The sequence below is a fragment of the Rousettus aegyptiacus genome, unplaced genomic scaffold (genome assembly GCF_014176215.1).
Source record: "Rousettus aegyptiacus isolate mRouAeg1 unplaced genomic scaffold, mRouAeg1.p scaffold_m13_p_1, whole genome shotgun sequence".
Lineage (NCBI taxonomy): Eukaryota > Metazoa > Chordata > Mammalia > Chiroptera > Pteropodidae > Rousettus > Rousettus aegyptiacus.
The window spans coordinates 90,651,368-90,674,229 of NW_023416284.1; the positions used below are offsets into that span (position 1 = coordinate 90,651,368).

The 22,862-nt window shown below is 51.8% G+C and overlaps 1 protein-coding gene, 1 long non-coding RNA gene and 1 pseudogene across 8 annotated transcripts; 2 read left to right on the plus strand and 1 right to left on the minus strand.

Moving 5' to 3' along the window:
- Positions 1 to 13: 13 nt before the first annotated feature.
- On the minus strand, positions 14 to 22,629 carry NOTCH4 (notch receptor 4). 7 transcript variants are annotated; one of them, XM_016121573.2, is made up of 30 exons: positions 22,395 to 22,628; positions 21,514 to 21,595; positions 21,090 to 21,238; positions 19,130 to 19,477; positions 18,909 to 19,031; positions 18,558 to 18,794; positions 18,297 to 18,452; positions 17,552 to 17,746; positions 15,976 to 16,089; positions 14,799 to 14,912; positions 14,590 to 14,712; positions 13,637 to 13,796; positions 12,900 to 13,045; positions 12,458 to 12,610; positions 12,127 to 12,244; positions 11,819 to 11,906; positions 11,295 to 11,448; positions 10,278 to 10,462; positions 8,531 to 8,783; positions 8,166 to 8,278; positions 6,821 to 7,344; positions 5,952 to 6,335; positions 5,678 to 5,853; positions 4,934 to 5,153; positions 4,682 to 4,754; positions 4,451 to 4,589; positions 3,629 to 3,924; positions 3,249 to 3,396; positions 2,636 to 2,733; positions 14 to 2,451 (listed from the first exon to the last, which is right to left on the minus strand). In XM_016121573.2, exons 1-30 carry the CDS (start codon positions 22,450 to 22,452, stop codon positions 1,717 to 1,719), a joined length of 5,862 nt encoding a protein of 1,953 aa, XP_015977059.2. In that variant the 5' UTR covers positions 22,453 to 22,628; the 3' UTR covers positions 14 to 1,716. The 7 variants fall into 7 exon arrangements, with proteins under 7 accessions (XP_015977059.2, XP_015977056.2, XP_015977055.2 ...); XM_016121570.2 differs by having other exon boundaries at positions 4,694 to 4,754; positions 21,090 to 21,382; XM_016121569.2 differs by having other exon boundaries at positions 21,090 to 21,382.
- LOC118614971 lies at positions 2,642 to 6,318 on the plus strand. Its single transcript, XR_004956215.1, has 2 exons — positions 2,642 to 2,752; positions 3,232 to 6,318. It is a non-coding gene; the product is annotated as an uncharacterized LOC118614971 (long non-coding RNA).
- Positions 17,877 to 17,994, plus strand: LOC118606871 (annotated as a pseudogene).
- Positions 22,630 to 22,862: the final 233 nt, after the last annotated feature.

The following is a 22,862-nucleotide window of genomic DNA, read 5'->3' on the forward strand; positions in this document are numbered from 1 at the left end:
CCTTTCTTCATGAATGAGGGATATAGAGACAGCAAAAGGAGAGAATCACCTCCCTGGCTTGGTCTTTGATCTGTGCTGATCAGGCTTACTGGTACCAAGGCGGAAGCAGGACAAATAGACATATGGGACCTCTAAATGGTAACCTGTTATAGTAGGGAGGTTACTGCTGAGTGCCTTTGAACATGAAATGTGATGAAGAGATCTGATTCTGTCACTTAATACAGGGGTCCCCACCCCCCAGGCCACTGATGGGTACTGGTCTGTGGCCTGCTAGGAACTGGGTCACAGGAGATGAGTAGTGGGTGAGGACATGAAGCTTCATCTATATTTGCAGCTGCTCCCCAGTGCTAGCATCACTGCCTCAGTTTTACCTCAGATAATCAGGTGTTAGATTCTCATAGTAACACCGGTCCCTGGTGCCAAAAAGATTGGGGACTGTCTTAATGCCTTGCAATCTTAGCCAAATAAAATCCCCGTGCCTGTTTCTGAAAAGAGTAAAATGTAGTGTAGACCTACCTAATAGTTGAGGATTAAGTGTGATAAAGCACTTAGCACATAGTGAATGCTCAATAAAATCATAGTATTACAAGGCATACCTCAGAAATATTTAGTTTGGTTTCAGACCACTGCAATAAAGTGAATATCACAGTAAAGTGTTTTGGTTTCCCAGTACAGGTAAGTTATGTTTACAACTGTACTGCAGTCTGTTAAATGTTCAATAGCATTGTCTTAAAAATGTATGTATCTTAATTAAAAAATACTTTATTGCTAAGAAATGCTAACCATCATCTGAACCTTTAGTGAATCACAACAAAGTATAATAAAATGAGGTATGCTTGTATTAGGTTTTAAAATGCCTCATGACTCCATGTCTCAGGCCAGTCCCCATGTGGTGTAGCTACGTTGCTGATAAGTAGATAAAGTTTGAGATGCGCTCTCCATCTTCCTCTACTTGAGCTCTTGGGAATCTCTTAAGTGGCTATAACTAAATGCCCTTGAAAGGGCAAAGGGTATGCATTGTCTAGTGTATGGTTTCTACATGGGCTAATAATCTTTGCTTTCAGACGATATGCTAAATTAACACAGGACACCAAATCTACTTATTCATGCTCTTAAAGTGTACTCAAAGCTTTCATCCACGTGTTGAATTTGGGGCACAAAATTCTGAAAACACTGTGCAGTCCCGCCCATATTTTTTTCCATTGCACTTTCCAGCAGCTTCAAAATGTAACATTTTAAATCACCTTTATTATCTGGTGACAAATTTGGGGTTCTTAGAGATAGCAGTGGCTAGAAGAGTAGCGCTTCATCCCTGCAGTGGTTTGTTTGGAGGTGGTGAGAATGCAAGGAGTCATCAGCTGGAGTGGTCCTTGGGGCTCTCTGCCACTACAGTGCTGGCACATGGTAGTGCCCAATAAATATTTGTCAGCTGTTGGTGGGTAGTGGAGATGATGTTATGGGTGATATAAAGGCTCCCTTTGGGAACCATATACTGTACAGGAAAAAACATCTTACATCCTGTCTGTAGTTCTTGGTTCGCTTCATCCTAGCACCCTAAACCCTTTCTAGGGCTGCAAGTTCTCCACGTGGACGTCGATAACGGTAGTGTGTATACACTCATTTTGGGAAGGACACTATACTCACGACCTCCTACTTTTGGGGCTCGAAAACTTTAAAATCTGGAGAACTTCCAGACGCCTGTCATTTAATGGGTGCTCAGTTTTCCAATTCTTCCCTGCCGTTGGCTTTCTGTTTTTGACCCTCACCTCTTGCACTTAAGGGTATTACACGGTGGGCTGGCGAATCCCACGAAACTTGAGGGGATTCCCGCTCCGGAGACGGAGTAAGGCAAAGAGGTGAGATCCGAATGTTGGAGGCTGGACTGCAGGTTCCCAGGGCCACCCAATCGCAGGGCCACTCATCAGCTAAGGCCACACCCCCACTACCGGTCGCGACCCCGGATCTTCCTCGTATTATTGCAGGGTTGGGCCGAGGCCTGCGCATGCCTGCAGAAAACCTCCGGCCGTGGCGGGGCGGGCCTCCTCCTGCTCCTCCTTTTGATAGGATCTGGCACTGCGAATAGGCCACATCCCCATGCGCGGCTAGATCAACCAACGAAGTCCGGGTTTGTAGATCTGCCCCGCCTCCACGAGAGACTGCGCCTGCTGACAACGTCCGGCAGCGCTGCAGAGCCACGCCCTTGCGCGACGGCACGCTTCCCGACGCCGTCCGCGCACGCGCGAAAGCACCCGTCGCGTCTTTGTGACGTGTCTCGGGCGGCCTCGCTCCTTCTAGTAGTGTCAGCAGATCCCAGTGGTTCCGCTGGCGGGCGATGTCCCCTGGCGTTAGTCCTGCCTGGTCCCGAAGCCCTCGGGCCGCCCCCAGTCCCAGCAGCAGCTGAGCAACCTCCACTGCCCCTTCTCGGGCCGCCAGAAACAGTGGTGTCTGCTCCTGCGCGGAAGGAAACCGCCAGGGGCGAAGTCAGGAGAGGCCACGCCCACAGGACTGGCCCTTTGTGACCACCTACTTGACTACTGGCCCCTCCCCCTCTTCAGGCTTTGGCGGGGTTCCTGCGCTTTTCGCTTCTCTGGCACTGCTTTTTTTTCTTTGTGGGGATCCCTCTACCAGGTCTAACCCTGCCGTCCTGGGCGTCTTTATCGGCTCCGGCCTGGAGAAGGGAGCGGGCGGCCCGGGCGTTGTTCACGGCGGCGGCCCAATGCAGCGCGGTTTTTCCTGTGGAACGATGTGAGAGGTTAATATTACCCTGAGGCTGGGGGCCAGACTCTGCGTTCCTGTTTCCCACGGCTCCTGCTTTTGGGAGAAGGGCTCCTCGGGCTCGCCCGGTCCCTAAAAGACGGAAGCGTTGCCCGGGTGACTGCCTACCGGCAGGAAGCGTTACCCCTTGTTGACGTCACCAGTGCGCAGAAGGGACAATAGGGCATTGTTCTGGGGTCAGTGGGACCAGGAGACCCTTCCCCCCCCTCCCCCCCCGTCTTCTCAGAGGCTCATCGGTCATCCTAGCCATCCTAGTTTGCAGTGCGCTAGGGCAGTGTGTGTTGTTGAGGATGATAGAGGAAGACTCCATATTAAAGATTTACCACCCTGACAGCAAGGCGGGAGGGGAGGGAATCTCCCAGCCTGCAGTTGCTCCTCTGCTGCTCCCTTTTTTTTTTTTTTTTTTTTGCATTTTATCTCATATCCTATCTGCTCAACTTCTCTATGGCACATCAGCCTCTCCAGATCCATACCCCGTTTATCTCTGGCCCCCACATCCGCTTGGGCTGCAATCAGTTCTTCAACAAGGTCTTCCACCGCCAGCCTGGAGGCCAGCATTAGCGCTGTGGTCCCATCCTCTGTCCGTGCATCCACTGCGGTCTGTCTGCTGCGGAGTAGGATCTGGGGGATCCAGAGAGGGCCAGTGACCCCTGGTATGTCCTGGGCTGCTAATTCAAGCCCCGACCACTGTTAACCGTTTCCCAATACATTTTCAACCATCTATTCTTGTTTCCCTTTCAGGTCCCCAATCTCACATCACCTTCCTCTTCGGGAAACCCTAGAGGATGCTTTTGCCCATCTTTACTTGCAAGTTTGCTCACTGTTCTGTTAAGCAACTCCAGTGTGCACTGACCTGGCAGACCTCTCGAGCATCAGCAGCCACAGCAGTGTGAAGGGGAGTACGCCCTGCTTGGTCTGGCTGGTTGGGGTTGGCTCCAGCCTCAAGGAGGCGATAGGCAGCAGTTGGCCGGGAGAATCTGGCAGCCAGGTGCAGGGGGCTCTCCCCAGTGCCCACAGTGTGAGCTTGGGGACAAGCCCCTCCACCTAACAGAGGTTCCCAGGGTTCAGGGCTCTCCAGCCATGCTGCCTGAAAGGTCCCAGATCCTACTCCCCCACAGCAGACTGCTGACATCAGAGGTGTCACCCCATCTGTGGGTGGGAGAGAAGGAATTGGAAACAAGTTAATCAAAAGGACATAACTGGGGCTGGGGGAGGGAGAACATGGAGGCTCAGGGAGAACCACAGTCTGAGGTGTCAGGATCCCAGCTCTGGCTCTTGATTTTGTGTGGCTATAGTCAAGTGACTTTTCTGTTTTTCTCTGGGATTCAGTTTCCTCATCTGTACAAGGAGCTAGAATGTTAATTCTCTAACATTCCAGGGCAGTGGTTCTCAAACTTGAGTCTGGATCAGACTCACCAAGAGAGCTTGTTAAAACAGATTTCCCAATAGCTTGGATTTTTGAATCTGTAGCTCCGAAATGGAGCCCGAGAACTGGTATTTCTAATAATTTCCCTGGTGATGCTGATTCTCCTGTCCAGGTGCCACCCTTTGAGAATCACTGTTCTAATGCATTAATTCTAACATTTACTTCTCCAGGTCTTATAGCAAAGGATTTTTCTGATTCTAAAGGGTCAAAGGAAGGTTCCATCTTCTTGGTCTGGGTTGGCTCATGTACCAGGTCCACGGGCATCTACGTCAGAGACATCTATCTCAAATTCCTGGGGAGGAGTCAGCATGGCTGCCTGGGGGAGCTCCTGACAGTCACCACTCAGAGGCAAGAGCTGGCACTTGGCGGGTGAGGCCCTTTCTTCAGCCTTGGAATTAGAAAAACGACCAGTGAAGGAAGGTTGACTTGTCCCCTCAAGCCCTCCATCATTTCAGGACCATTCCTGCCCCAGTGCTTTACCTGGCTACCCACCTCTCCTTCAGGGCCTGAGCACGTAACTCCATCTTCAACTTCAGCCTCTGATTTTAGTGTCCTGAAAGAGGGTGGGTGGGTAGAGGAACTTCAGGGTCTGCAAGGTTTCTAACAGCCTTCCTACCCTTCTCTCCTTCCTCTATCTTCATCTTCTGCAATAGTATCTGTTGTGCTTCTGATTGTAAATATCTCCACAGGAAAGAGTTCCCTCCCTGAGTCCTGTTTCCTCCTCACACTCACTTGAGGCCAATGCTGTCCTCTCCCAGTGGGGGCCGGCGTGGGCGGGAAGCTGGCTGAGTCTGAGGCCTTCGAGTGAACCCAGGGGGCAGCCAGAGGGCCCCATGCTCTCGTCGCCGCCGCCGCATGAACTGTAGGACGAGAAGAGCCCCAAGGGCCAGGAGCAGAACCCCAGCCACTGGCGAGCACAGTACAGGCCAGGGGAGCTGGTTGGCAGGTTCCGCTGGTGGGAGAAACAGTAAAAAAGAAGCCATTCCAGGTGAGGCTGGCTACTATTGTGATACCTTTGGGCAAGTGCAGTAACCTGTTAGCCTTAGTTTCCTCAGTTGTGCGATGGGAATAACAATAGCACTTGTCTCAATGGGGTTGTTAGGATTAAAGGAGTTAATACAGTAAAGTGCTTAGAACATGGCCTGGCAGATAGCATGATATAAGTTCTAATTCTTTCATATACTCTGAACTCTTTGATACAGGGATGATTAGATGCTCTATCTAGTCCAATGATTAGTCTGGTAGAGAAGATGACAGAAGTCTATGATAGAGGTTAGGATAAAATACTTAGGGAAATAAGGAAGATTTCAGAGCAAATGGGCCATGAGGAGATCCAGTTAGAGAGGTTAACATGAGTAAGTCCCTACAAAGAGCATTTGGGTCCCAGCAATCCTGTTTCACTTCACCTCTTTTGCTGCTGGCTGGCATGAAAGCTGGCTTGGGAGCAAAGACAGGAGAAATGATAGGGTTACCTACTGGTGCCTGTGCGAGGGTGGGCAGCCAGCAGGGGGCCTGGCAGAAGGGGTTCCAGGGCCTCCACTGCAGCCATTCCGGCAAGAAAGCGGAGCAGGAGCCCAGGGTCCCAGGGGCAGCGAGATGCAGGGTGGTCAGGACCACAGTGGGACAAATCCACACCCATTACCACCACAAACCTGTGGAGAAGGCATGTCAGAGACCCTTGTGTTGGTCCCTGGCTCCCTTCCCTCTGCCTGTTAAAAAAATGACATTCTCCTCCACTGAGCTTTCTTACCCTGTGCTGAGGGAGTCTGTCTCCTTGCTCACAGGCTGTGTTTGAGGGGCTGCCCTCTCCCGATGAGAAGGGTTTGGGGTTCCTCCTAGCTCCTCTTCAGCCTTGGCCCCAGGATAGGGGTATACCATATCCCTGCCATCACTATCCTTCCTCACCCAGAGACCCACCCTCAGAGTCAAGGACAGCACCCGGGCCAGGGCAAGCAGCTGCTGATCCAGGGCTAGGGGGCTCAGCACCACCAGTAGGGCCAGGGAGGGCCCCCACTCTGAATTCCCATCTTCGGGCCTGCAGTCACCCCCATCCCAGCCACATTCTGGAGTGTTGCAGCCTTTCTCGCAGTGCCCATTGTGGAAGTGATCACGGCAGAACTGGTCATAGGCTGGACTGTAGGGTGAGGAGAGCAGAGACTCAGGACTCCCAAAGAAACCTGACTCCCTTTATCCCAGAGAGGATTCCTAATGTTCCATAGCCTCTAGGGAACTGGTTGCTAAGTGGGGGCAGCTGTGGAGCAGTGTGCTTAGGCCCTGGATGGTAGGTAGTCTAGATACCCTAATATCTACTGGCACTTCCCTCATTAGTGCTGGTTGCCAAGGAAGCAAGACCTAGAAAGGCTTGAAGCCAGAGCTCCCACAACTCTCAGAACCCCAGGCAGAGACAGTGCCTTCTTTCTTGGTCCCCCATTAAATATTGGTGCTGCCTCATCCCCTGGGTTGGAGTCTAGGGTCTTCTGCCCCTACTTTGACAATGGTTATTAGGGTGGAAACTCCTTGGAGTTTGAGGTTGTGGTCACACTGTAACTCAGAGGCATCTATGTCTTTCCTGCTGCCCTCACCCTGCCCCACCCCTCCAAGTCAGGGATTTAGGCTCACGTGCAGGCTGGAGCAGTCTCACAGTCATAGCCGTCAAACAAACATTCTTCAGAGTCACATTGTGGATGGCACTGCCCATCTCGGAAGAGAAGCCAGCAGCGGGATTGAGAGGGGCAGCCCTTCCAGGGGTCCAGGACACCCAGGGAACAGTCCCCACCATCCCAGTTTCCTTCCGGTCCACTGCATCCTGTGTCGCAGGCCCCATCTCCACCTCTGCCCTCACATCCTTTTGCTCTGGGGCTCTGACACCGGGGACCTAAGGAGCTGGGAGGGCAGGAGCATCGAAAGCCTCGGCCCCCCAGCTTAGAGGTCTCTGAGCAGCTGCCATTGTGTAGGCATGGAGAAGGAGGGCCACAGCCTTCAGAAGTGGGTGGAGTCAGGCAGTCAGGGCCTCTGTAGCCATTGAGGCAGGCACAGCGGGGTGGAAAGCCAGACTTGGGGGAGGGTAGACACAGGCCACCGTGGTGGCAGTGATGGAGGCCACAGGAGGGAGCTCTGTGGCTGCAGGTGGGTCCTTCAAAACCCTGCAGAAAGGAGAGATGTGAAAGGACCTTGTATTATTCCCACTTCCCCTCAAGCAAACTCCTTGGTTAAGATAACTCAAGGTCCTAGAATATTATATCTGGAAGGTGCCTCAGAGTATTAAGTTCATTTTACAGATGTTGAAATCATAGTCTATGTTTCTTTTAACATTATGGCTGACATTACAGTTTGGTGAAAATGGATGAAATACAGCTGTGTACAACAGCCTGGATGAACTGTGGCATCATGATGCAAGTCCTGGAAGACTAAACAGTTAATAGAGTAATAGTAATTGAGCTGATACTATCTTAATCCATAGAGATAGGAGTATATACTTCTTCGGGAAGGGAATAAGATAGAGGAGGACATAAGTAAGTGTAAGTTGTTGTTCATATTGTAATTTTCAGATTGGATTCATGGGTGTTATATTGTAAGAATAATAAAATAAGGCTATGCACAAACCAGTTATGTTAGTGTATCAGGAACCAAAGTTTAAGATGAACACAATTTCATACATCTGAGGTCCACACACACACACATAATGAAAAAAACTAAGAACTTATTCAATGTCACCCAGCTTGACCTTGGGGACCTTCCCTTAGGCAATACCCATGATTTCTGAAAATTCCATTCATGCCGATCCTGCCTCCCACTCCCCACCCCGCTGTCTGCTTCTGAGAGCCACTCACCACTGTGAACATAGAATGGCTTTCTCTAATAATTCCCACTCCAGTGCTCCCAAGGCTTCCCTCTAGGATCCCAGCATTAGCATCTTGTGTTAGTGTTGGGGGCAACAGAGAAGGCAGCTTTTCAGGTCACTCACCAGGGGGCAATGGCAGATAAAACCTGGGGATGGTCCTGCTGTGGCTTCACAAGACCCTCCATGGGAGCAGGGCTGGCTCTGGCAGGGCTCTATCTCCATTTCACACCACTGGCCTGTGGTAAGGGTGGGATTAGATGTCACACACTCCTTTAGTCACTGCTTCCTTTCTAGCTCATTCCTGGGAGTTGGCTCAGCGTTAGCCGCATAGGCAAAAGAGATCCTGGGGCATATTCTTTGGGTCGGGGTATGGAGGCAGGGGTCTGGACAAGATTACTAGGCTGCCTTTTGTGGAAGGGGATTGTCTGGGTTTCCACAGTCAGCTCAGCTGTTCCACAGAGATGCCTAAATCCAATCCCAGGCCTCACCTGTATGTCCAGGCAGACACTGGCAGTAGAAGGCATTGGCTAGAGAGTGGCAGGCTGCAGTGCCTATGGGGTGGCAGGGCTGGTCCAAACACTCATCCACGTCCCCCTCACAGCGCGGCCCCACAAAGCCTGGAGGGCAGATGCAGTGGAAACCTCCAGGTTTGTGGGTGCAAGTTCCATGGTTGTGACAGGGCTGGGATTGACAAGCATTGGATTCCTCTGAACAGTTCTGTCCATTGTAGCCTGGGGCACACTGCAGGCAAAAAGGGTCAGACAGGAAACCAGTAAGCCCATGCATGCCATCACTATAGGAGACAATTTCTAGGACACTCTGGCACTGTCATGCTTTATTAATCTGTAAACATTTATCGAACACCTACTTTGTGCCAGGCACCATTTTAGGCACTAGGAATACAAAGAAAACGAGAACTCATCCCTGCTTCCATGAAGTTCTCAGACAACTGCAGGAGAGAGACAGCTAGCATCGAATGCATGATTTATATACATAACCTTATAAAACCCTCCTAAAACCCTCTATATCAATTATCTCAGTTGATTCTCACTTTACAGAAAAGGAAGCTGATTCCTCGAAAGGTTAAGTGACTTTTACAAGTCACACAGCTGTTGGGTGTTTGAGCTGGGATTCAGTGCAAGTCTATGACTCCATAACATGCCCTTAGCCATTTTCTGATTGTTTCATATCATTCCGCTACTGAAAGTAGGGTCATTGATGAGGTCTGTGCCATGTGCTGAGTTCTCGCAAGGGGAAGGCGACTGTGCAAGAATGGAGTAGCAGAAAGGCTTCAGACAGATGGAGAAAAAGGGATTCACAAAGAAGTGGCCAGAGGCTTAAAGAAGCAGGGACGAGGGAGGTATTTTGGAAACTTCTGGAGGAGGGAGTTTCATGAACGAGGAAGTAAAGCTGAATAACAGGTACATAGGAGTTCACTACTGATCTATATACACTGCTTTGGTGTATGTGTGAAAATGCTCATAATAAAAAGTTAAGGAGGGTATTAGGGGATGCACATGGCGTTTCCTATACGAAGTACAAGGATCAGGTTGCTCAACCTTGAATCCCAGGTTTGCCTCTCCTGCTCAATGACCTGAACCACCAAGGAGAGGCCTGAACCCAGCCTGGAGGGAAGTTCAATACATCCTCTTGAGGAAAGCACCTCCTGAGCACCGTCCAGTGGAAGAGGGGTGGGGAAGGCCACCAAAGAACCAGTATGGATTGTTTAGGGAAGCCAGCAGTGGTTTCCTGTTGCTGAAGCAGAATAGGAGGGTGGGATACCGGGGGGGGGGGGGGGCTGGTGGCGGGAGGAGATGAGGCTGAGGCAGGCAAGGCTGGGTCATGCAGGGCCTTGGACTTCATTGTGAAAGAGGTGGGCAGCCACCTAAGTGTTTTAAGCAGGGGAGCGACAGGTCAGCTTAACACTTTAATAGAGCACCCTGGTAGGAGAGTAAAGGCCGAGCCCTTAGGAGGCCAAGTGTGGAGGTAGGGATGATAGGTGGCTGGTGCAGGTGTCAAGGTGGAATGCAACAAAGACCTGGACTAAGGCAGTGGATGAAGGGTAAAAGGGCAAGGACAGAGTTGGCAGCTATTTAGGAGGTAAAATGGTATATCTTGGTGGTTAGCTGGATGTGTGGGTAAAGTAAAGGGAGATGGATATTAGTGCTCCCCATGACTGCTGTTTCCCATGTCCAGTCCATCCTTGTCACCCTGCCCTCTTCTAGACCTGCTCACCTGGCAGAGATACCCACTGGGCTGGGCCACACATGTGGCCCCATGCTCGCAGGGCCTGGACTCGCATGGGTTTACCCGCTCCTGGCACATGCTGCCTTGGAATCCAGGGGGACAGTGACAGAAATAGGAGGGGCCACTGTCGATGCAGCGGCCTCCATTCTGGCACAGGGAAGAGACTTCTGCGCCTGGACAGAGAGACAAATAATAAAGTTAAGTGGTGTGGAAGGGTCTGCTCAGGGGCCTCAGATACTGAGCAGAGGCCCTTGGAGACCATAAACATTCCTGGAGTAGATGGAAACCTAAGGAGTCAGTACCTCCTGACGCTAAGAGGTTAAAACATCAAGTTCCCCCTCCTGCCTATTCTGCAAGAATGGAGGGAGATATCTCTTAGGCTTATTAAAGCATTATAAATGACTGTATTCTTGTCTTGGAACAAGTCTCAATCAAGAACTCAGGGGGAACTTCACGTAAGGGCATGTGGGTTAACTAATGGCTTCAGTCTGTCCACTGAATTTTGCATCTTCTGATGTTCTCGCTGTTACTCCCACCAACCATTCATCACCCCACAAGTCTCTTTCCTGAGGTGGTCTCATATCAAATCTCACTTGAACACAGGGCTATTCTTTTATAAGGGGGTTGGTGTAACATCAAATGAGTGGAGTGCAGTGAAATGTGTTGAGTGCAGTTGGGTTAAATGTGGTCCCCTCTAGTTGAGATAATGACAGAATTGAGTTATTGCACTCTGAGTTAGGTTCCTGGTGGTTGTGTTAAACTGGAATCTTGTTGACTGGGTTGGTTGCTGTTGTTTCAGTTGTGCTGATTGTGGTGCTGGGAGCTGAGTTTTGTTAGGCTGCCCTGGGTGTTGAGCTGTAGAATCAATCACTGTATTTGGTCTGTGTTGCTTTGACTCTGATGGTGTTTTGGCCAAATGTTATGTGTGGATACCCTTAAGGATGGCAAAGAGGAGGGCACCCTTTTTCTCTTTATCTGCTCCCCAGGTAGTCCTTGGGTTGGTACCTTGGCTCAGGGCGGCCTTCTGGCAGGAGGAGAGTGGAATGTTGCAGTGAGGCCCGGTCCATCCCTGGAGGCACAGGCACTGAAAGGAGGGTCCAGACTGGAGGCAGCGGGAATTGTGTGCACAGGGCTTCTGGGCACATAAGTCCATCAGAGTCTGAGGGTTGGGAGGGAGCATGAGGCAGGACAGATCATCAGGTTCTCAGGCTCAGAGATGGTCCTCTGCCAACCCTTGCTCCTTAAAATCCCTTACCTCTAAAACTCTCCCTTGAATGGTCTGGGACCAGGTAGCCCTCCCTGGTTTCCTTTGATACTCACATCCCAGAACAGTCCCTGGGATAAGATATCCTTTCAGTCCTTCACTTCCATACAAACCTCAAGCTAGACCTCAACTCCTAGACTTCCAAACCTCTCTTCATGTCGATACCTCACCCAAACTTCCCAGCTGCCCACCTTTTAGTACCTGAGACCTTCTCACTAGAGCTCCAGCCCTCCCTCCTTATCACACCTGGCTCAGTGCCCCTCACCTGACAGCTGCTTCCTGTATATCCAGTGGGGCAGAGGCAGTGGGGACCCTGGGGGCCATCTTGGCAGGTAGCCATGTTCCTACAGGGGCTGGACAAGAGCGAGAAGGCCCAGGAAATAATGGGGAAGGAGTATGATATGGTAGGAGGGGCAACCACTAGAGAGATGGGAAACCAGGAAGGAAGACAGAGTGAAAGGATACTGATTGTGGGTTGGAAGGCAGCCTGAAGCCCCAGAGAAGACGGAGAGGAAGGATGGGAAGGCTGAGGGGCTCCCTCCCTTCCTCCAGGGGTCTTTGCACTCTGTTTACCTGTCTGCACAGCTGGGATAGATCCTTTCCTCACAGCGTGGGCCTCGGAAGCCCATGGCACAGAAGCAGGATGAGGTGCCAGGCTCGTTCAAACAGGTGCCCCCATTGAGGCACAGGGCTGGAGAGAAGAGGCTGTGAGGGGTCGGGTTCCTTGCCTGTAACCTCAGTTACACTACATACAGGACATTACCTCCCCACCTCACCCCGCAGACACCATCAGAACACCAGCTCACTGTGCCTATTTTTTTTTTTTTTTAATATGGCACAAGCACACCCTGACCAGGTCCTCCATCCTCTCTTGGCACAGCCCCAGGGCATAGTAGGCACTCACCAGAGGCACAGTGGTCAGTGCTGGTCTGACAGTGGGCCCCGGTGTGGCTTGGAGGGCAGGTGCAAGAGTAGCCTCCAGGGTTGGGGCTGCAGGAGCCACCATTGAGACAGGGCCCAGAGTGACAAGCTGTTACCTCCTCACTGCAGGTGGGCCCTGAGGGAAGTGGGTGGGGTTTGAGAAAGGAAGGCCTCCGTTTCTCCCCTTCTCTCACTCTTCCCTTTTCCTTCCTTTCCTTTTCTTATCCCCATCCCTATGCTTCCTTACACAACCTCTTTTCTTTTTCACCACCTCCCTCATATTACTTATGTCCTCGGCAGCCCACGCCCATTTCTCTTTGGTGGTGACTAGGACCCAGAGCCCTTGGACACATGTCACAACTGGCCTTGCCTTTGATTTAGCAAGTGGCCAGCCCAGGGTATATGTGGTTTAGGGAGCACCTCACCTGTATAGCCTATGGGGCAGGTGCAGTTGTAGCCAGAAGGCTGGGGGTGGCAAGTTGCCCCCTGAGCACAGGGCGTGGAGACACAACCCCCCAGCTCTGCCTCACACTCTGGTCCTGTCCAACCCACGTCACACACACATGAGGATCTGGTCATAAAGAAAAATGGGAAGGTTTTCTCTTCTAGTGTATTTCTCTTTTCCCCTTTCCATTGGTCAGACCCTATGACCTCGTTTTTGGCACTGAGGCTCTGGCCCCTTTCTTCAGTGACTGCTCTGTATTTCCCCCTTTCGCCTCTCCCATGCTCATTTTCTCTAACTAGATATATATATTCCTTCCATGATTGATTTGTCTGTCTTCATTAGAATGAAAGTTCTTGAGACCAGACACTTTGTCTCTTTTGTTCTGTGCTGTTCCCTCAGTCCCTAGAACAGTATCCACACATATAGATGTTCAATAACTATTTATCTAATAAATGATGAATTGGCCCTGGGATTTCATGTTCTTCTTTTTGCTCTGATCCTCTAATCATTTGATCCCCCCATTATTTATGAACTTTACCCTCATTGGATAACACACACCAGTTGAGCCCTCCCGTTGGCTGTGATATCAAAACTTTGCCATCTCCTTGTTCTTCCCCATTGGTTATTTCCCACAGATTTGCCCCGCACTGGCTGTATTCTGCTCTAGCTGAGGACCTACAGGCTAGTGCAAATGGGGCCGGGCCTGGAAGACGTTACCTCTGGCAGTGCCCATGGTGGCAAGTGCAGTTGTCCTCAACAGGGGCACAGCCAGGGCTTCCATCAGGGCAGAGGCAGTGGGCCTTGTCCTCCTGATGCTGACATTTTTGTTTGGGCTGGCATAGGTTGGGGGCACACAGGAGAAACTCACAGAGATGACCTGGGGTGGGGAAATAGGTCAGAAAGAAAACAGGGTTCCTCCATGTCCTCAACCACTTCCTACACATGAACCAGTCTTTCAGTGGCTCCCTATTGCCTTAGAATACTGTCAACTTTCTCAGAATGACACATGGGGTTCTGCAACACAGAATCTTCCTACGACTGCTGTGTTTCTTTGCCATTGCACCATAAGCTCTGAGTGTCATTATAGTTCTTGAAGTGGGGTGTGCTTTTCTTCTCTCTGCACCAATGCACATGTGGTTATTTTCAGCTGAAACACGCTGTTTGGCATTCTGTCTTGACAAACTCCTACTCAGTAAGACTGAGCTCATGAAGCCTTTTCATCTCTAGTCTGGGTTGGTGGATCCTTTGCGCTTCTAGGATCATGTGTATTCCTTTCTCGGAGTACACCTTTGGGCCATAATCAATAAGAGACGTGCTGGCTTTCTCCTCTAGATTTAAAGCCACTTGAGGATGGCGACTCTCTTACTCAACTTTGGCATAATTGGCACTTAATACATGCTTGGTAAACAAACAAATGAATGGCTTCCTTTAGAAACTTGTCCTCGTCTCCTAAACCCCAATCACACCATACATGTTGGGCTCAATATGGGCCCTAGAATAATACACTCCCTCAGCCCCATGGTTGTATAGTTGTGCAGGTTTTACAGTGAATGATGTTCCATTCTCATTCTTTTCTCACATCCCAACCCTTAAACACCTACCAGTGACCTCCGTCCCACCCCAAATGGACTCAAATATCCCCACAACTCCTTGCCAGTGGCTCTCCTGACCTGTGAAGCCAGAGGGGCACAGGCAAAAGAAGGCTCCTGGGAGATCAAGGCAGCTGGCGCCACTCGTACATGGGCTACTCAGACACTCATCCACCTCCACCTGACAGCGCGGGCCTTTGAAGCCTGTGACACAGCAGGAGTGTCAGGGACCCGTGTGAAAGTCGGCTTCTTGTCTCCACTCTACCTCCAGTGTTTGAATCCCAGTTTACCTTGGAGACACTCGCAATGGAAGGATCCAGGCTGGTCCTGGCACTGCCCATCATTGGCGCAGGGAGAGCTTCTGCACTCGTTGATGTCCTCCTCACACCGGGAGCCTGTGAATCCTGGTGGGGCAGGGAGTGGGTGAGGACAGGTGGCGAAGGCCATCTTTTTTTTTCTTTAGATTTTTTAGGGAGTTTGTTACAAATATTTGAGCTTTATAGACATAATTTATTGGACTTAAACAAGAACTTAAGAGTTTAAACTGATACTTAGCCTTCTCTTTACATATACAGAAATAACATTGCTACAGATCAAATGGCTTGGTTTGGGGTTCTGTCTAAACTTATCATTATACAATGAAAGCGCCAATTTGAGGGCTTCTCAAATAGTGATTTGAGTTTTAGGATGTAACAGGGTAACTTGGTAACTTTATTCTTTGTAAACATAAGGCATAACTGGATATATGTACTAATGCTAAAACTTAGTATATTTTATGCATTTTATCAAAAGCATAAATACCAGTCCTGGCTCTTCCCCTGGCCAGGAGGGTTGACCTGGAAGGCTTCCCAGAGAAGATGCCTGGGGTAGGTGAGGATGACAGGTGGGTGGTGTAGGAAGGTGAGGCTCAGCCACCCGCCAGCTGTGTGACTTTGGGCAGGCTACTCGACTCCTCTGGGCTCCAATTTCCTCCTCTGTAAAGAGGATTAATAATGGAACCTACCTCAGGGTACCACTGAAAGGAGTAAACCAGATAATGCCTGAAAAGTATAGAGCCAAGTACATGGTCTAGAGTAAATATATTCAATAAACACCAGTTATTGTCACAGCAGGGGACGGAGGGATGTCCAGTGCGCTTGGAGGAGACCTGGGGGCAGCTCTCCCTGCATCTATGGTGAGCAGTGCCAAGATTAGCTTGGGACGCTGACATGCAGGGCATCCATACAGAAGACTCTGAGGGAAGTCTGGGAAGGAGGGTTTTAGGGTGATTTGGCAGGGCGGAGACGAGGGTGGGCGGGTAAGCAAGGGAAGATTTGGGTGATGTAACAGAAGAGAGTGTGGGGACAGAGAAGTTGGAGAAATGGGACTTTTTGGTAGGCTAGAGAGAGCTTCAAAAGGCCTTGGGCCAGAACTGTGGAAGCTCAGAGGATTGGAGGCTGAGGGGGCTGGAGTGGAATCTGCACTCACCGGGCAGGCAGATGCACAGGAAGCCGTTGCGCTGGTCTTGACAATCAGCCTGATTCAGGCAAGGAGCCGAGGCACACTCATCTGTCTCCACCTCACAGAGCTGCCCTTCTAAGCCTGAGGACATGGAGCTGTGGTGAGAGGTAAGGCTCTCTCTCACCCCTCCAACTTGCCTTGGCTGCTCACCCCTTCTGCTCAGGAGGCCCGGCTTTTAGAGCCAGCCCTGCTCCCACCTGCTGTGTGCTCGCATGAGCAGCCTGTCTGCATGTGGGTTGGAGAGATGAACCATGAGGCCTTGCTGCTCTGCTGTGTGGCTCTGCCCTGTGCAGGTGAGGAAGCCCAAGGAACAGGATACCTGCCGGGACTTATGGGAGGGTGTAAGTGCATTTTGGGGCCGTTCCTCTGTGCATGGAGGGTGGGCTGATCAGCCTGGAGGTCCCAACGGGACAAATGAAACAAGCTGGCATCTGCTTGGAGGTGATTCGCTCTTGTTCTACCTGGGCAGTCCTCTGTGCCAAAGGGACCAGGGATCCCCAAAGGAGGCATTTGGAAAGCTGCGTTGCTCCCTTATTTGTCCTGTTTTATTTTTCCGGTTCATCCTGGTCTCCACGATCTCACCCTAAACTGAAGCTGGATCAGCCTCCGGACCACAGCTGCCTTAGAGGCAGTGGAAGGTGGCCACTTCTTGCCTGGGAAACCTGCCTCTGAAGCTCCTTGATGTCCACAATCTTGTCCCCTGGGTTATAGAACAGTTTGCTTAGTATTTTTCCTTGGAAGCTGCTCAATTTAGGAAGGGGGTATATGTAGTGGTTAACACTATTGAAGCCCTGGGTTTAAATTCTGACTCTGTCACTTATAAGCTGGGCGACCTTGGACAGGTCATTTAACCTTTCAGCGTTCTTCGTTTATAAAATGAGTGTAGCCACAATTCTGACCTCATAGGGTTATTGTAAAGATTAGATAATGCAGGAGGTATAATAAGCTGCTCGGGTTGGTACCTGGCACAAAACAAGCTATTATTTTTCTGGTTTCATTCCACTCCCTGATATTGGCTCTATCATTGTCTCTGTGGGGAGACTTTTACCCCTTAAACCTAGCTTGGAGGTGGGTGCAACTTTGTAGCATTCCTTTCCTGTTGTATCAAATTAAAGTACTCAGGCTCTTTGGGACTCCCAATCTTTATTCTCAATCTTTGCAGAGGAGAATTTCTGTGATTAGGAGGAGCATTTTGAGTTGGCATGAGCAGAGACTGCAGCATGAAGAGTTTATTAACTGCTGTTCTGCTCTCCTTTTTGTACAGTGGACCAGGTTGTATACTCTACAATGACTATGAAATGACTGCTTTTCCACACCTTCAGAGTTGAGCAGGGCATAACCTCACTATCATCTGTGGCAGCCCTTTTCCCAGGGACCATAGGTTTCCCAGAATTTTCATCTGGGGTTGGGGAGAGGAAGAGAAGCATTTTTTGGTAACTGCCTCAACTAGCCTGAGGCTACCTATGCCTTGGAGGGGCCATGCCATGTAGGTTCTGAATTAGTCCCCTGACTCTTCTACCCAAGGCCCCCATCCATCTGGTACCTGGTGGGCAGAGGCAGTGGAAGGTGGCCAGCAGGTCCAGGCAGGTGCTGCCTGGGTGGCAGGGCTGGGACAGGCATTCATCGTGATCAGCCTCGCAGCGGGAGCCCGTGTAGCCAGGGGGACAGAGGCAGTTAAAGGAGCCGGGGGTGTTGAGGCAGGAGCCGCCATGTTCACAAGGACTGGAGCCTCGCTGAGCTGGGAGGAGAGAAGAGCCAGAGTCCACAGGGCAAGGAGGCCAGACTGCCAGGAAGGCCATGGGGGCCTGTTTGTAGCAGATGGGACCAAACTGGGGAAAGGGCTTGTGTTTTTAAGTTGGAGCAGGACGGCCTATGGCCATGCTACCCTGAATAAGCCTGATCCCATCTGATCTGGAAGGTAAGCAGGGTTGGGCCTGGTTAGTACTTGGATGGGAGACCACCTAGGAAGGCCAGGTGCTGCAGGCGTAAGAAAATAAAAATAAAAAAAATAAGAGATTATAAACTGACAAGGTTGTTGCAATCTATGAGGTCAACCATGGGGTGCCTCCTCTAAAAAAAAAAAAAAAAAGGTGGAGCAGGACTAAATGGAGGCTGGACGGCTGAGAGGCTGAGCATTGGTGAAATGACCATGTAGGGAAGAGATGCCAAATCTGGATAGATTCAGGGGAAAGAGTTGTTTATATTTTTAATTTGGAAAACGATTTGTCTGTCTTCAGTGCAGAGACCGTGTGGGGGCTGAGAGAGCATCTAATGTGGGGGTGCCTTACCCATCTGACACTCGTCCAGGTCCTGGTGGCAGGTTGGCCCTGAGTAGCCAGGCTGACACAAGCAGAGTGTGGCTCCTGTCAGGGGGTTGGTGCTGCACTGGGCTTCCTCGTGGCATGGCTGACTTAGACACTTGTCCTCCATGTGACACAGGAGGCCTACAGGTCAGGGTGAGTGAGGCTCTCAGTGCAACTTGAAGTGCCTAGTTGTTCTCCTGCTTTTCTTACACAGCATCCCACCTCCCTGTACCCTCTCCCCCACACCTGTGCGGCCAGGTGGGCAGAGGCAGGAGAAGGAGCCCACGCGGTCAATGCAGGTGGATCCTGGGGCACAGGTGGCAGCAACACAGTCATCTAGGTTCTCTTCACAGCCTGTGCCTCCCCAGCCACTCACACACACACAATGGAAGCTGCCAGCCGAGTTCTGGCAGGTACCCCCGTTTCTGCAGTGAGGGGGACTCAGGGTCTCACATTCGTCTACATCTTCAGAGCAATCCCAGCCTGCAGGAGAGTGGAAAGGGGACCAGGGATAGAGGTGGGGACCCTGAGAGGAAGGGAGGCCAGGGGCTGAACTTCGGGGCCATTGGTGCCATGAACGTGGCTTCGGTGACTTACCTGTCCAGGCCTCTGGGCAGAGGCAGGTGTAGGAGACCAGTCCATCCTGGCAAGTACCCCCGTTCTGACATTGGTGCCCGACACAGTCATCTGAATTTACCTCACAGCCTGGGCCTGTGAAACCTGAAAAGATCATGGGATCAGCTGAGGGAGGGGGACCCAAAGGAGACAATCTCCCCACCCAGAGAGAGGGGCTGCAGAAAGGCCCTGTGAGGACACACCTGGGGGACAGAGGCAGAGGTGGAAGGTGGAATCTCTCCCTGGAACCAGCTGGCAGGTGCCTCCATTGGGACAGCCCATTGGTGGGCAAGGTCCTGGCCAAAGCTCACAGTGTGGACCTTCCTGCCCAGAGGGACAGAGACACTGGAAGGACCCCAAGGTGTTATGGCAGGAGGTGCCCTCGGGGCAGAGTCCTGGGTCTAAGAAACACTCGTTGACATCGTGTTCACAGGTATGGCCCTCGAAGCCAGGTGGGCAGCGGCACTGGATCTGGGGGTAGGTGGCTAGACATACCCCTCCATTCATGCAGGGGTTGGCTGAACAGAAGTCCCGAAGCTGGCACTGCTCACCTGCGGCAGAGGACAAAGGGGCTGTTTCTAGTACTGCATGCATTTCAGCCCTTCTGAGATAATCCAGCTCTCACTTTGCATCCTCTCTATAACTTTCGTATTTCCTTGCCTTTCCTCCCAAGCCCTTTTTGTCTTGACTCATTACCCTTGCCTCAGTTTTGCGATTTCTTGGGAGGATTATATCTGGAGCGACCATATTTTCTAAACTGAATAGAGGACATGCAGCTGTTGATGGGAATATTGCAAATCAGCCCTGCCTAGGAAGGTCTGGGACACAGGGTCCCTTCAGTGGTGACCTTGGTGGGGAGGTGGAAAGCATCCTGCCTCTGAAGGTAGGAGACTTAGCACTTTGCTGCTCCACAACTGGTTGTGTGCCCTTGGGCAGTTGTCTGGCCTCTCTCATCCTGCTTTCCCAATATTTAGGTGGGTATAATGATCCGGACAGTGATAAGGAGAATTCCTTCACAGCCGTGTGCACCAGTGGGAATGGCAGCAGTGGCAGTAGCCACCATTCACCACACTCGTGCTGTGTGCCAGGCACTGGGCTAAGCAAGCACTTCCTGAGCACCAGCCCCTTTCCTCTTCTCAAAGCCATGTGAAGTGCGGACATAGCTGACAACCAAGGACCAGAGAACTTAAATATCTGCTCCTAGGTCACACGTCTAAGCAGCAGCAGAGCTGGCATTGGCCCTGAGAAGAGGGCTGCCCTCAGAACCCGACTCTGAAGTATATAGCCTGGCAAGTTGCCAATGGCCACCACCTTGTCACACATGCTGGTGACTCACACTCAGTCTAAGGCCTGGTTTCCTCAGAATTACCTGGGCAGCTTAAAAATCTCCATGCTCTGGGCCCACCTAGACTCATTAAGTCAGACTCTCTGGGATGGGGACATTGGATTTTTAAGGCTTTCCAGGTGATCGTTCTAGTCAAATTTGAAAAGCCTTGATTCTAGCCTGCCCCTCACAGAGGCATCCACGTACCACAGACATTCTTACCCACATAGTCTTTGCTGTGTGGTCCAGCCCCTCTATCCTGGTCTGGTCCTATGGGGCTTTCCTCTCCAGAGCCTCACAACTCTGTCCATGCACTCTGACCACGTCTTCAGGTAGCACACCTCCCCCATCACACGCCCTGCTCTCTCGCCCCAGGGCTGCACCGCCTCTCCCGGGATGGGTGCCCATTCTGCTCCCTGCATCAGATCCCTCCCACCCCCGTCACACCTCTCCTCACTGAGGTCTTTCCAGGTGACGTGTAGTCACCACTAGTCAGAGGCCACTTCGGTGCTCAGAATGCAGAGGTCCCTGCTATGCCAGGCATTGACTCTCTGGCTACTGGGTTGAGGGGAACTTGAGGGGGTTGGGAAAAGGGTCAGGGTGGTACACTAATGGGGTGTGGTAGTAGCTCCTTACAAACTGGTTGGGAAATATTTCAACATTTTAACAGTTAGTACAACCACGCTGGTGAATATCAATCTTGGGTAAATGGGTCACCAAGAAACGGCTTGTTGATTCTCATGGCCGCCGTCCTCACAGGGCTCAGTTATCCTTTTTACTACACAGCCTAGCCTACTGCTCCTGCCTGTCCCCTCCTCCCTGTCCCCACCAGTGCTCACCTGTCCATCCAGGCAAGCAGGAGCACTGTGGACGTCCTGAGGACTGGATGTAGCAGTGGCCCATTTGGGAACAGAAGGAAGAACAGGGGTCCTTGAGCTGGGCCTGGCACCGCTCACCAGTGAAGCCAGAGGGGCAGGTGCAGAAGAAGCTGGGGGTCAGGGGAGAGGGAGGGCTGGGGGAACCTGGGAGGGTGGGGAGCAGGGCTTGGCAGCTGCCCCCATTTTGGCAGAGCTGAGTATCATGGCAGGGGTCAGGAAACTGGCATGTCTCACCCAGGAAGCCAGGGGCACACCTGGGCAGGGAGGAGAGGAAAACTCACATCACTGGCTCCTATTCTCCTCCTCTCCCATCCCCCTCCTTTGCTTTCTTCTCCCCTGCTCTCCCTCCCCCTTTCCTGCCTCCCACTCCCTCAGCCACACTCACTGGCAGGTGCCTAGGCCTTGAGATAGGCTCAGGCAGATGCCTCCATTGGCACAGGGTTCTGAGAAACTCCCACACGGCAGCCCTAGGGATGGAGACAAGGATGAGATGGGAGCGGGAAGCACTGCGCTCCGCTTGCCCTCCTCCGGGTGACCCTGAGGGATCTGCCTGCAGCAGCCCCTAAACCACTATCAGCCTTCCTCACCCTGTTCCGAGGCCCCACGTGGTGCTTGCCCCAACCCCCTAGATCCTAGGCCTCTCACTAATCTACCCCCCACCCTTTTCCTGTTTTTTTTTTTTTTTCCTTCTGGCTTCCCAGGTCCAGCCACAGGCTCCATCCCTCGGAAGCAAGACAACAGGGATCAGGGGGGGGGGGGTTGAGTGGACTCCTGGGAGGTGAATGGCTGAGACAGTGAAGGGATTTCCTCCCGGAAGGGCCCAGCATTGAGCCATCAGGGGGATGGGGACAGCTGACTGGGAAAGGGACTTGGTGGGGCCTTGGCCTTTCCATGTCTCCATCTCCTGCTCCCCTCTTATCTCTTTCTGTAGCAGGTGATCAGTCTGTTCCTCTTCCCTCCTAAACATGATTTCAAGAGTCCACTGTCCCCTAACTCCAAGGCCAACTGAGTTCTCCCTGGGGATGGAGACTCTCTCACCCATCCCCCAGCAGTCGCCACCTGGCACTAGGCCCACAGCCTTGGTCCGTGCAGATCCAGCAGCAGAGTCAGAATTGTCTCTCCCTGCCGGCTACCCCCATTTAGGGGGTGAGACTCTCCTCCATCCAGTGTCACCGCAAAGCATGGGGCTCAGCCCTCTACCCCCAACCCACGAGACAGTCTCCTAAGGAAGATGGGTCCTCTCACCTCTTCCACCATGTGCCTCACCTTTGGTCTTCATGACTGACTGACACAGCAGCAGCAGCAACAATGAAGAGGGCTGCATTCCAGAGTCCTGACACCAAGCCCAGATCCCCTCTGCCTCTTCAGGCCGGGACCCTCTGAGTCCTCGCTAAGGCAGGAGCCACCTCCTCTGCTCTGACGGCCCCTTCTTCCTCTTCCTCGACCTACTGCGAGTCTCACGAGTCTCACAGTCTCACGTCTGAGCTGTTTCCTGAGTCACACAATGTCCTGGACACCCTAATGATGGGGCGGGGAGGGGGGCAGGGAGGAAGGGGGGGAGAGGAGGGAGGAACATTGAGGGAGATTAGGGAGGGGCCTCTGTCCCTGACAACCCCCGGGGTTAGCGGGGAGTAGGACAGTGTAGCTGATGGGCAGGTGATAGAAGGGGAGAACTGGGCTGGTGGGGGTCACTGAGGACAGTCCCAGCCCTTCTGTTGATGTGGTCTCTTCTTT